This window comes from Rosa rugosa, chromosome 3 (genome assembly GCF_958449725.1).
Source record: "Rosa rugosa chromosome 3, drRosRugo1.1, whole genome shotgun sequence".
In the NCBI taxonomy this organism is placed as follows: Eukaryota; Viridiplantae; Streptophyta; class Magnoliopsida; order Rosales; family Rosaceae; genus Rosa; species Rosa rugosa.
Genome location: NC_084822.1, coordinates 30,847,495 through 30,860,759, shown reverse-complemented (window position 1 = coordinate 30,860,759; position 13,265 = coordinate 30,847,495). Strand labels below are relative to the sequence as shown.

The window sequence follows — 13,265 nt, the reverse complement described above, 5'->3', positions numbered from 1 at the left end:
TAGCTTCGCTGGGTAACGAGGGCGTTACCCTTGCTTCGCTGGAAGTATCGGTGGCAGTAGCACTAGCAGTCGGCTCCTGGGGAGACTAGGACTGGAAGTATGGTCGCCGGGTTGGTCTGGTGATGCTGACAGTCGGCTCTTGGAGAGACTAGGACTGGCGCGCGGTCACCGGGTTTCAACAAGGTTGAAGGTTTGCTCCGGGGAGGCTTTGTAATCGCTAGGATTGATCGATTTTTGAGAGAGCTTTGATTCGTCCTCGAAACCTGGTATTTGTACCTGGGGTTTCGACTGTTCCTTGCCATAGAAGGATTATTGATTGAAGTTTCCTATTCAATCTCTGCTACTTGATTCCAATAAGGTTTCGTTTTCCTTATGGATCACGGAATGGGCGAAGCTGTAACCCAAACCCAAGTAGGCTTATTTTTGGGCCGCAGATATCTGCCCGCTGTGCTAAATCCATTAAAGGATCTTGCCTAAATTACTTTTGGGCTCAAACACCTGTGACATTTGTAGATTCTCATTCTTTACAACCTTTTGTTGCAAATTGAAACCGTTTGTGGCCAAATATGGTGTTGGGTGATAGAGCATTCAAAAACTAAAATCCGAGAATTGATTTGGGGGAATAGGGCTTTTGAATATATAACTTGGTATTCACAAATGACTCATAACCCAAAAACCTAAATTACCAAAAGTTCAAACATGACGATGCAAAATTTCACAAAAGTGATGTGGAGCTATTGAAAAACCTGATTTTTCACAATATTTCATTTTTTTTAGTGTTCAATCTACCAAATAAGAGAGAGGAAAGAAGAAAAAAGAATTTGTTTCTACAGAGGAGGAGAAGAGGAAAAATAATGGAATAGAGCAATAGGAGCAAAAACAGACAAGAAATTGAAAAAAAAAAAAAAAGATTATGTTTATGTTGTCAGGGGACACGTGTCAATGTGTTGACTAACACAATCGCACTATGCCGTTGAAGCTAGCACTCCCCCACACTACTACAGAAAATGAATCAGACGACACCTCTCATACGACGCTACACTGTTTTCCGTGGTGTGAATTATTTCTCATTATTGAGACGACGGTTATAAAATTTCCGTCTTCTAATATGAATTCAACCAACGGGTGTTTTTCATATTGGAATTATGTATTGCTTCAGAAGACGTTTATAAATGGAAGCGTGGTGTGAGGTTAAATTGTTAGAGAGGCGGCAAGTTTCGCACCAATTGGCACCACTTAAATTTCCTCAGCATGTAGTGTTTATATGACGGTTACTTTAAAACTGTGGTGTGAATCTATAGATTTGTAAGTCAAAACATGTTCACCGACATTCCCACCAACATTTCCCTCAATTCTCTCCCCCCAAATCTATTTCCCTCTCACCAGGCAGCATGAGGAGGCAAAATTGAAAATTTTGAAGTGGCATTCAGACGACACTTATATGTAAAACCATTGTCTGATGGCTTGTACATATGCATCGACTAATTGCTTATACATGTGTCCATGCCAAATGAGCCCATTTAAACAAAATATACTTAAGAAAAAACGAAAAAAACAAAGCCCTAGAAGAAAGCGGCATTCACTCCACAACTACCCCCGACACTGAGAGACCCTTACAAACGCCTGCCCTTTCTTCGACATACCCCGACCTCTCTCTTCTTCACAAACCCTGACCTCTCTCTCTCCTCGACAAACCCTTTCTCGATAGACCCCAACCCTATCCCTTCTTCGACAAACCCCAACCAAAGCTGTCTCTCTCTTCGACAAACCTCGACCAAAACCATCTCTGCCTCTAGCGATCTAGGCAGCGATCTGGTTACTCGATCTGGGAAGTAGTGAAGGGGAAGAAAACCTAATGGGTAGCCTCTAGGGTTCTTCAGATCTTTCGCCGAAGGTGGTTATTGCTTTCGGGTGGAGTTGAATCAGAGAAAGAAGACCTCGTATTGCCAGGGTTCGAAATCGGAGTCGGATTAATTAGGGTTAGGGATTTGCGTCGATTTTGGACAGGCTTCAGGATTTTGATTCGAAATTCAGCTATGGGTAACTAGGATTTGAATTTTGTGGTCTCAGTATTGGATTCGAACGTACATTGGAGCTGTGGATTTGAGATTGAAGGCAAAAATGTCAAAATTTGGGCCAAGAAGGTAACTAAGTTGCTACTACTTCAATTAAGAGATCAATAGTGGTTTTGGCTTTACCATCTTCTGCGATTGCGAAATGAGGGCTTGGCTTTGGGGGTTTTGGTCCTGGCGAGGCTCGTCCACCATCTATTCGCAGCAGGCGTGACTATGGGAGGCTGCATTGAACAGACTGAGGATGTTGCTTATAGGATCACTGCTAAGGCCTCGGATGTTGCGCATACTATGTATGCTGTTCTTAATTATGTGAGTTGAGTCTTTCAATTTTCGAATGGCTGGGTGTGTTATTTGTTATGTGGTTTTTTATTTTTTTGTGTGAAAATGACAGACTGTTGTACCCAATGCTCTGCAGATATCGGTTATGGTGGTGAAGATAGTGGTCATCAGCCATATTTTATCTGGGATTTCAGCTGTGGTGAGCAAGTTTTGTTCGTGTAAAGTCCCTGGTTATGTGCTTGGTTTAGGGCGTTTGTGATTGTGGTTTGGATTTTGGTTGATTGGTAGATTGTATCTTAATCTCTAATGAGCCAACGACCACAATCTGGTGCTCCTGCTCCCAGAAAGGCATGGTGCACTGCCCTTTGTTAAATGTGAACCTGTAGTTTATACAATATTACTGATTTGCTTTGTTTTGACTCAGAGGAGGTTCATACCAAAAGCTCGCCCAAAGGCTGAAGTTAAACCGTATAAACTCCTCACTTTTTGTTCAAACCAATGTACTTTATTATTGATTATCCTTTTCTTTTCTGGTTAATTTGAACATGACTCACTTGTGTTGTTCTTGATGTCTCTATAGTGACCCGGAGGAGGAAGAGCAAGCTAGTCATGCTGAAAAGGAGAGGGAGTTGCTCAGACATTTCCATGTATGTATTACGACACTGATTGATTAGTTTGCATTGATATGATCTCGAGTTTTGATCCCAATATCTGATCGTTTGTATGTTTTGTCTTGCTTTGTGTCTTAAAGGAACAATCTTTGAGGGCAAAGCTGAAAAACGAAAAGAAAGGTAGAGGCTTTTCTCAAGTGGGTTTTTGAGTGGGATGTTGAAGAAGGCTTATACCAGATCCTTCAATTCCTTGCAGAACAGCCTTGGTCTAAAGTGTGTTTTTGATTTTTTTTTATTGTTTGTTTCAATTTTGATGTCATTTCTAAATATAGTGGATGCTGATTATTGGAGTGGATTGGATTGTGTTGTGGTGGTGCAGGAACAAACTGGATGTTAGAGAACTTGCAATTCATTTTGGGGTGTGTTCGAATCATTCCTGTTGTGCAAAAGGTTTATACCTGTAAGTTTTAATTTCCTTTCTGCAATGCAGTTTTCACGTTGACTGAAGTTTTAAATCTTGAGATTGCAATTTGGATTTTCAGTAGCGAGGGGGTTTATTGATTGGCATTGAGTATAGTTTTCCTCTCTTTTGTTACTCACAAAGAAGTAGAATTTGAAATTTTTATGATTTTGTTATGCATCTGATTTTTCTGTTAATATGATCATAATGTTTTAGCTAGCTAGTTGATAAGAGTGACTTGATCTTCTATTTATCTGTTTTCGGATAAGTTATTTAATTATTTCCGTTCTTTTTCTGTTTCTAAGATTTTAGTATGAACCAGGGGAGTAATGAAATCGCTTCTCTATGTATCTGAATTTTCTAGTTTACTGATTATTTATAACCAGGTTCCCTGATACCATATTTAGAGTAAGCATTTCTCTTCGGAAAATGAATTTTAGATTACAAAAACTGTGTTTGCTTTCTAATACGTAGTCATTGATGGTCTTTTCTTTGGTGTAGAATGCTGTGGATATGGCGCTGGCAGATTCAGAGTGTAACAAGCATGAGAATTCCGAATTGAGATTGTCATGTTTCTGTAACAAGGTTGGTTGTCTTGTATCATAATCATTCGTAATGTGAATTCCTTGTTAGCTAGATCATATGGTTCAGTATTATGTTCCGGTTGTGTAGGCTTTAGTCAATGTTGGTGCTGATTTGGCAAAACTAGTTCCTGGCCAAGTGTCCACTGAGGTAGATGCACGTCTTGCTTATGACACGCATGGAATTGTAAGGAAGGTACTGGCTTTTCTTTGTAACTCAACTTTTTTCCTTTTTCTTTTCAAAGATGATGCTAAAGCATTGGAATTCTATTAGCTTATAACTGATGTTCAAGAATGATATGTTGGTTGCTAGTCTATTTCAAACTATGAATGCATCCTGATTATACTCATTTGTTCTTTCTTCTTTGTTGCAGTTACTTTCACAAATGACAATTTGAAAAGTTTTGTCATTTTGTTATTGTATTGAGCCTGTCATGGTTGGTGCAGTAGTTCTGCGTTGAACTTTCATATCCCCCATAATATCCGTAGATTCAATAGTTTCTAACTTAGGTGGCTTTGTCATTGCAGAAAACTCTTTTCCTCTGCAACCCTTTTTTTTTCTTTGGTCCAACATTTGCATGTTAGATTCAGACTTCTACGCAATGTTTTAAAAAGCGCGCCTTAAGGCTTAGAAAGCGTGAGACGCTGTAGAAAATGAGTCTGTTTGCAGGTGAGGCGCAGAGGCGAACAAGGCGCCGATGAAGGCGGAAAAGGCAGCCAAAGCACGCCTTAAGGCGTCTAAAGCGAACGCCTGGGAATTTTTTTTTTCTTTGGATGGTTTCGTGTTTCTTTGTTATGTGCAATTGGAATTAAAATTTGGATTTCGTGTTATAAGCTTCTGTTATTATCTAATTCAAAAGCCTCTGGTATTCAAAAGATATGCAGGATTTTGTGTATTTATGTGTATATGTCACTATGGTTACTGCAATCAACGGCCTTAAATGGGTATCGTACAAAACATGTAAATAGATTTGAGTAGCATCTCACCTACTGTGCCTCTAGCCTCTAGCCTCCTAGCTATGCATATACTCTGTTATGGTAACAAAACATGTAAATAGATAGACGTGTAGGTGCTTGTGTGTATTCTATGATAGAATATCCAAATGGATTTAATGAGGCTTGCAATGTTAAGTCGCTCAGTAGCATCTCTTGTACTTTAACCCTCATCAGAATATTGATCAAATCTTTTCTGTTTTTTAATTAGGCTTATTTGTCCTTACCGTGTAAACAACATGTCGAAGACAGCTCTGCTTCCAGTGAAGAAAGAAGTAACAGCTCCCTCATTGAAGTTGAGAATATAATATCTGCATTTAGAAATCTGAAGACTGCAGACAAGTAAGTTCAGAATTAGAATCAACTTTTACTTTTACTTATGCTTGTGTTATTTTTTTTGGGAGTGACTTGTTATAATTCCTCTACAGTTTATCAACTGTAGCTGGAGTCCCATTGTTAGTAACTTCAGTGCTATTCTTTTAACCTTTTATAACATTACATGGTTTAGAAAAATGGAGATTTTGCCACTTGGAAAAGAAGCATTGTTTATGGCAGCTACTATCATATCGGCACAATCATCTTGTGCTCAAGTCTACATGGTGCTTGGACGAACTTGTGCAGATTTTGGAATGCAAGGAAAGACATGGGCAGATCGTTATACCCATTTTTTACAGAATAGATCCTTCACAAGTACGCCTCCAGAGGGAGAGTTATGCAGCTACATTTGTTCAACTTGAAGAATGTTTCAAGGACAAGGTGCTCAAGTGGAGGGATGCTTTGACAAAAGCATCCAAACTAGCAGGGTTTGATTCATGCAATATCAGGTAACCTTTTAACTTTCTAGCAGTAATGCAAATATCTCAATAATCCGGATTGTCTTCAACTATTAGTTATTTGTTCTTGGTTATTATGCCAGCCTTGAATCGAATTAGTGGAGTTAGTAGTTAAAGATATTGGTTTATATAAGACTAGTTCTATATACATGTTTTTGGGTTACAATACATGTTCAATATATAAGACTAGTTCTATACATAAATACAGCTAATTTATACGTAAGGCTTACGCCTTACGCCTCAAGGCAAACGCCTTGCTGAGGCTCTCCCGAAAACGCCTCGGCTACGCCTCAGCCTTTTAAAACATTGCCTATACGTCTACGTACTGTAATTAAGTCTTTTGTCATAGACAAGTGAAATAAGGGCGATTGATAAAAATGATTCTTTACTAGCTTGCTTTTTCTTTTTCAGTATTGGCATTGGTCTGGGTGTTATCTATTGGTCTGCTTTTGGTCTATGTATTGTTGGTCTACAAGATACGAGGATTCCATTCTCACTAGTTCCACTTTACTTTTGTCAATAAGAATCAGCTTACACGACCAAGTGTATTTTCATGTGCTCTATGGGTGCCACTAAATATAGTGTCTAACAAAGTTTCCTGAAAGAGTTTAGGGTATATATATGCATCCTCATATGCCATCATACGCCTTTGCATTTGTACAATAGAATATTAGACCTTTCTTTATTTACTTGAGTTAATCATGGTTATGAAAGTTACTCTTTTTCCTTATTTTTCTTGTCCTTTGGTTATAAGAAGATACTCTTGCAACTGTGGTACTAAGGTTTGTTATTTAACTCTCTCTGTAACCTTCTGTTGGACTTTACAGCATGGCTCAGTGTATAAGCTTGCGTTTGGACCGAAAGGATTTGTTGCGGTATATATCAGATCCTATTGTTGCAAGGCATATTCTTCGAGAAAATGCATTTGGTTAAGAAGAGCAGGTCCTAATTTTGAAGACAAAAGCTAAGAAGAGCAGGAGATCAGTGAATTAGAACATGACTTGGATTTTTTTCTGTTCTCCTATTTTGTATTATCAGACCCATTTAGATTGTTATGGGATTATATCAACTATCTATTATCACTACACCAATAACTTAAACACACAACACTTTTTGCACAACGAAAAAAAAAAAAGTGTTGTGTGATGAAGAAAAGTGAATCACACAACACATTTAAAAAACTTGCGTTGTATAAGGTGGTTAAAATTCTGAACTTTTTAGCTAGTAGATCATTGCACAACAGTTATAAGAATAGTTCGTTGTGTGAATGAAAAAAAAAATAGCGGCAGATTTCCCTCTTAGCCTAACTCAAATTTGGCTCTAAATTGGTGCTCCAAAGGACAACATAATAGTTATATCTGTTGTATGAGTGTAGCTTGCAAAATATCATACAACAGTTTTTTACTTTGTGTTGTCCAAGTAATGAAGATATATACTGGCAAGATTTCAATGCATCCAAAATGTAATTCATTGCCCCAAAATGAACAAACTTTGATCAAAATGTAGGTTACATATATGTACTCCTACAACGTAATTTCTTATTTGTGTTGTCTAAATGAGAGATACCTATCCCTAGCACCAAAACTGGTACTATGATTGCACATAGGCGGGAACTATCCCTCCTTGCTCCCTCAGCTCAAATTTAAACTATGTATAATCAGACAACATAACTTCATATATGTGTTGTCTGATTCAAATAATCTATTGTGACTGGGCGGCAACATTTTGAGCCAAAATGCTGTAGGCGCCATGTTTCCCTCCATAATTTCACATTTTGATTTTTAGTGCTGCATTCAGACGACAGTCGATGAGATGTCAGTTGTGTGAATAACTTTGAGAAATTTTAGTTAGGTTTAATTTTGCCACATCGTGTCCAAAAGAAAGGGAAAAGGAAAAAAACATAGCCCGGCCTCCTCTCTACACTCGACACTCATGAGCTCTCTCTCGACCTTAGACCTACAAACCCATCTCTTTCGAACCCTTTTCCAGCGAATGGAGCCTTTTCCTTCCCCTTCCTCACATTCACCCTCTTCTCCCTCGTTGTCACCGTCCTGAACAGCCTGAGCCTCCTCCTGGTTTTGGTTTTTCTCCGCCTCCCGCTCCATCTCTCTCTCCCGCGGCTCGCATTCCGCTATCAAAGCTTCTGTCAGTCCTCTTCAGCTTCGTCATCGGCACCTGAAGCTCGTCGGTTATCGGTGCCGAACAACCTGTAAGCAACTTCTCTTCGCTTTCTCAGATTTCCTTTTCGTTGCTCAGGTTGTTGCTTCAACCAGATTCGGAGCCTAAAGCGTTAAATCCTTAAAAGATCTGAGCGCCTGAACTTGAATTTTCAATGAATTAGGGTTTTCTTCGTGTCATTGTAGGGTTAGACGAGTGTAATTGAGAATCAATCAATTGTTATACACTAGAATTGGATGGGTCGTGATTGTTAGGGTTTTACCGATTGTTGATTTTTTTCGTTCTCTGCCTATTTGATATAGTTAGGTGGTTCTCGTTTTATGTTCACATTGATTTGGAGCTGATTATATCATTAATTGAGCAGTTTCTGAAATTTATACCATGTTTAGTTGACCAGGAAACTAAGAATCAGCTTATCATTTATTAATATTCTATCGGATGCTTCATGTTGTGTGTTTGTTTTCTGGGTGTTTTGGGTCAGAAGTGAATTATCATGATATTGAGTTTCTATTGGTTTCATATCACACATTTATTTTTCAGCACATAAACACAGATTTTGCCCCTTACTTTCTATAGCTCTCTTTGTTTCTTTAACTAAATTGTTCAAGTTACAATTGTGACTGTTCGATCTGCTTCTGTGTTCTCTAGGTGAAGGTTGGAAGACAAAAATATATGCGAGATGTAAGCATTCACAACTTTGAAATCTTGTAGTTGTATAGCTAATTGTATAACGTGTAGAAGCTTTCCTGTTACACTTTTGCCTTTTCTTTTCTTATTTGTTGGATGGTCCATAATCTGTAACTCTTTCCAATTGCACTTTTTTCCAATTGCACTTTTGGACTTTTGGTGTTCCTTTTTCGTTAGATGGTACATGGTTTTTCTTGCTTTGTTTTATGGTTATAGCGAGTTACTAATTTATGATGGAACATTAACAGAGGTTAATTTGATTTACTGAACCTTGCTTTTGAAGTATCTAATAACGGTGATAATCTTGGTAGTGGTATGAAATGTGTAAAAAATGATGTAGAATTTGGTGATGTTGATGGTAATCATCATAAGGGTACTGATCTGGATACTGTAAAAGATAGTGTATAATGTATTCATGATAACAATATTGATTGTAGGTGTAGGCAGAGATATACATTTGATCGAATTCTATCTGTTTTTCTCAAGGATATTGGTCATAGATATGTTGTTATACCCATGTCTGCAGTTTTTAGTAATAGGCAACATGTGGATTTGTTCAGATTTTTCTCTGTTGTGAGACATAAAGATCGGTATGATTTAGTTTCGAAGAAGAGGCTATGGTGTTTTGTGTCCAAAGAATTGGACTTGATTGGTGGAGCAACAGTGACTTCTGTAAAGTTGATCTACTTTAACTATTTGAATGAGTTGGAGATATGATTTAGGGAGAGTTTAATCCATAATTGACAGAAACCTGATTGTTGATAGTGTGGAGCAGTTTCTATATTATATTTCTTTATGTAATGTTTCATTGAAATTGTATTCAACAGAATACAGTGGATGATCAGGACACAGGGTTTTCTAATAAGGAAGCCACGCTGTTGAAATCACAGAAATTCACCCCTGAATTTGGTTTGTTTTTTATTCCTATTTGTTCTTCAATTTAGTTTCCGCTGACCTCCTTATATGGATTCATTAGTTTACGCTGTTCTCCTTATCAAATATTGAAAAAATCTTACTAATAGTTCACTAAATAACCATCTGAAAATTGTTTAGTTGCTTACCCTATGAAAGAGCTGTTGAGAATAATATCCTTATTTGTGTTATATTGTTTGTATGTTAATGGCATAGATACATCCATAATGGATCTATAGGCTGCAAAAGTACTTATATAAATTAGGATCTTACTTTCATTTCAATTTATATGCATTATCCAGACTACTGCATAACATAGGGTTGTTGGTTAGTTGAGCTTTTCTTTTCAGAGATTTCTGTATCATCATTTTTTTTCTTTTTCATTGCAGATTTCACAAACCTTATATTTTCCAAACATTGTAAATGTTCCTCTCTTCAAGGGATGCTCAACGGAATTCATCAATCAGATTGTATGTCCTTTGTTTTTTTTTCTTCCATTTATATAATTAATGTTCAAATGAAAAAGGATGGTTGACTGCTACTTTGTACAAAGTTGAATTTGTTTGTAGGCCAGTTGGTAGTTCATCAGACAATAAAAATAAAATAAAATAAAATTGGTAATTAATTGCACTTATGGAAACATTGTAAATAGTGTTTACTATCTTGCATGGAAATGACTGTGACCTGGAACCTTATTTCAAAGTCAATAACAAATGTATAAGTGTGTACTGTAATGTCCCTGTTTGTGTGTCATGCCAATTAGTCCACCTTAAAGAAGCACCTGGTGGTGTAATTGTGTCAAACATTCAGGAGTTTTCATGTGTAACGCCACATATATTGTCAAATAAAATCTTCCTTAGTTCATGGATATCTCTGCATAATGTGTACTAATGAATTTGGTATTCTTATTCTTTTCATTTTGCAGGTTATTAAACTACACGAGGAATTTTTTGTCCCTGGAGAAGTGATAATGGAACCTGGAAATGTGGTAGATCAAATTTATTTTGTCTGTCATGGTGTACTGGTATGTTTCAGTTTCTAGACTCACCGGTGGATCTAATTTAGTTAGTTCAGTAAACTTATGTCAGTTTGCTTTTGAATTGATCTTTGGGTTTGCTTACATTGCCTTCATGTTGGTTTGTTAAGTCGACCAATTCCACAGTGGTAGACTGGCTGCAATCAGTGGTAGGCTAGCTCAGCCTGGTCTCTAGCTAGTTTATGCTTTCATGGCATGGAGCTTGTCTACTGGTTTAGGGGGCTGGTCTACTATTGATGTATGGATCCGTTAGTGTACCGTAAACATTAATTCCCTAATTGTTTTACCCCCAAAAGTTAATTTATTTTCAAGGGTTTACCAAACAACTAAATTTTTAATTATTGATTTATTTATTATTTTAAAAACCTGGCTTTTGGAAACCATCCCCACTGCATCAGCCTTCTTGGGTTATGGGACTGAATTGGGTTTTGATCAGGTGGGCATGCTCCAGGATGGCAAGATGTGCAGCCTCATGATCCTCAAGTTCAAGATGCAGCCAACCATGTTGTGAAGAGCCTTCAACAAAAGTCCAATTCATTGTTCCCTTATGAGCTTCAAGAGATTGTCCATGCTAAGGCAGAGGTCAGTAGTGATTTCCTTCAATGTGTTTTTTTTTTTTTTTGCTTATCTATCATTGATATGTTGAGCTTGATAGTTGGGGTAGCTATTGGTTATGTTTAATTAGCTGTCAGCTCCATCGAGTATTGGGTGATATTTTGTACACTTGTTCCTTTCTCTTCTCCCAGGTATTTATTTCCTCTATCTATAATATCTGCTTTTCGTCTAATTTATATAATTCAACCATATTTTTTTTAGGGTTTAATCTTGTAAGAGGGTGATCCCAGGGGCTTGGTCATTTCTGTTTTCTGCATGATTTTAGGAATTGTTAATTTGCTGAGCATTTTTCTTCTAGTATTACCGATATTGGCTTATTGTCTCTAGGTTCAAGTATCTACAAGCATTTGATATGAGTGGCTAAGCCTGTTTTGATATTCTGACTCTTCCTGCGTTTGACACCCAAGCTGAACCAGTGGGGCATTTCATGATTTTCAAAAAACCTATACTTCTTGTTTTACTCTCAGTTTTTGATATCTTAAAGGAGACTCTTCAATGATCATTTTGAACATGGTTTTGTGAAAAAAGGAGTTAAAATGAGATACTTATGCTATTTTGAAGTTACTCCACTGTTTCAGGATTTCTGCAGAATTCAGCATTTCAGTCACTTTGGATTCTTGTTTGACCATCCATTTGAACTGCGAATAGCATGAAACTATGCAAAATAGTAGCTTTGCATGTCTACTTGAAATCTGGAAAGTTGTGATTAAAATCACTGAAAGAATAGTTGTTGGTGAATTTTTCTTTCTTGTTACCAGTTTTCTGAAACTGTCTCAAGCTTGCAGCTTATTGTTACTCTTACAATGCTTATGAGTATGTTTGTAGGATTTTGGGTATTCCCGGCAATTTTTATGGTTTAAGTTCGTGTTTTTTCGACTTGGAAATCAAACCCTTTTGATTATTTTCTGTATAACTGTTTTAGATTTGAAAGGGGTTTATTTGGTCTTCATAGATGCATATAAACACGGTGCATTTTTAGCTGTTCTGGTGCTATACTTGGGGAGTTCAGTTTGTTTTCCAAATTATCCTTTGTACTATAAATGAAATTTTAATCATTCATGCTCTTTTTTTCCTAATGAAATTACCTTCTACTAATGTTTACCTTTTAATATCTTTTGGTGCATTTTTAGGCTATGGATTCATTTGAGCCCTATGGAAATGGATCAAATGGAGAGAATGGCGCAAATGTAGAAAACGACGCAAATGGAGAAACCAGGGCAGATGGAAACGGGGCAGAGCATGCATTGCTACCCCCACCCCCTGTTATCCCACCAGATGTTGTTCCATTGCGTGCTCAAGTAGATATTACACCTGAACCTTTAAAGAAGAAGATTGTGCACCTACCAATTGCTAGGCGAGGCCTTGGAACAAAAGGGCAAAAGATTCCTCTGCTGACTAATAGATTTAAATCTCTTACTATTTGAACATATATAGGCAACACCTATAAATCTTGTGGGGTGAGGATGCATTCAAAGATGGGCATACAATCAGCTTCTACATTGAGCCTAAAGTGTTTAGATTACTCATTTGATGGTTTACAATGTTTGTATTTGATGAACTATTGTTCATTTCGTAAATGGACCAAATGAATGCACAATCTAATTCCAGAATGAGATGTTCAAATGATCACACAACAGATTAGATATAATGATCACTGCCTGTTGTCTGAATGGCCAAAAATGGGACAGAAACACATTGTAATCAATCATATCACACATCGGTTTTTAACAAATCAGTGTCTTCTAATTTATACTCAGACAACAGAATTAATTGAACTCTGTTGTCCTAAAAGTTAATCACACAACAGAATTAATTGAACTCTGTTGTCCTAAAGTTAATCACACAACAGATATAGTCCAAGAACTGAAGTTTGAAGATCAATCAGACAACAGACAAAATAAAAAAATGTTGTCTGACACGCTTAACATACAACAGCTTAAAACTGGCACTGTTGTCTGAAGACAGCGCCTCAACTGCTGTGCAGCTGCGCTTGGCATCTGCCGAG

The 13,265-nt window shown here is 37.3% G+C and overlaps 2 protein-coding genes and 1 long non-coding RNA gene across 5 annotated transcripts; all 3 read left to right on the top strand.

Annotated features, from left to right (window-relative positions):
• The first annotated feature begins 2,304 nt into the window (after positions 1-2,304).
• On the top strand, positions 2,305-3,524 carry LOC133735448 (uncharacterized). The gene is made up of 5 exons (XR_009859032.1): positions 2,305-2,384; positions 2,491-2,553; positions 2,935-3,001; positions 3,106-3,238; positions 3,345-3,524. It is a non-coding gene; the product is annotated as an uncharacterized LOC133735448 (long non-coding RNA).
• A 408-nt stretch (positions 3,525-3,932) lies between these two features.
• On the top strand, positions 3,933-4,305 carry LOC133738695 (uncharacterized). Its single transcript, XM_062166276.1, has 2 exons — positions 3,933-4,010; positions 4,098-4,305. The coding sequence occupies exons 1-2, from the start codon at positions 3,939-3,941 to the stop codon at positions 4,278-4,280; spliced, it is 255 nt and encodes an 84-aa protein (XP_062022260.1). The 5' UTR covers positions 3,933-3,938; the 3' UTR covers positions 4,281-4,305.
• A 4,340-nt stretch (positions 4,306-8,645) lies between these two features.
• LOC133739864 (potassium channel SKOR-like) lies at positions 8,646-12,854 on the top strand. Of its 3 annotated transcripts, XR_009860859.1 has the most exons (7): positions 8,646-8,691; positions 9,525-9,606; positions 9,999-10,079; positions 10,535-10,633; positions 10,756-10,883; positions 11,082-11,227; positions 12,391-12,854. XR_009860859.1 is itself a non-coding variant. In XM_062167681.1 (5 exons), exons 1-4 carry the CDS (start codon positions 8,683-8,685, stop codon positions 11,154-11,156), a joined length of 264 nt encoding a protein of 87 aa, XP_062023665.1. In that variant the 5' UTR covers positions 8,662-8,682; the 3' UTR covers positions 11,157-11,227; positions 12,391-12,853. The 3 variants fall into 3 exon arrangements, 1 of the variants encoding a protein (XP_062023665.1); XM_062167681.1 differs by lacking the exons at positions 9,525-9,606; positions 10,756-10,883 and having other exon boundaries at positions 8,662-8,691; positions 12,391-12,853; XR_009860860.1 differs by lacking the exons at positions 8,646-8,691; positions 10,756-10,883 and having other exon boundaries at positions 9,167-9,606; positions 12,391-12,852.
• Positions 12,855-13,265: the final 411 nt, after the last annotated feature.

Coding starts and splice junctions, on each gene's coding strand:
- LOC133738695 (XM_062166276.1), top strand. CDS start 3,939: ATGGCGCTGGCAGATTCAGAGTGTAACAAGCATGAGAATTCCGAATTG. Junction 4,011..4,097: donor TGTCATGTTTCTGTAACAAG/GTTGGTTGTCTT, acceptor CCGGTTGTGTAG/GCTTTAGTCAATGTTGGTGC.
- LOC133739864 (XM_062167681.1), top strand. Junction 10,080..10,534: donor CGGAATTCATCAATCAGATT/GTATGTCCTTTG, acceptor TTCATTTTGCAG/GTTATTAAACTACACGAGGA. Junction 10,634..11,081: donor TTGTCTGTCATGGTGTACTG/GTATGTTTCAGT, acceptor GGTTTTGATCAG/GTGGGCATGCTCCAGGATGG.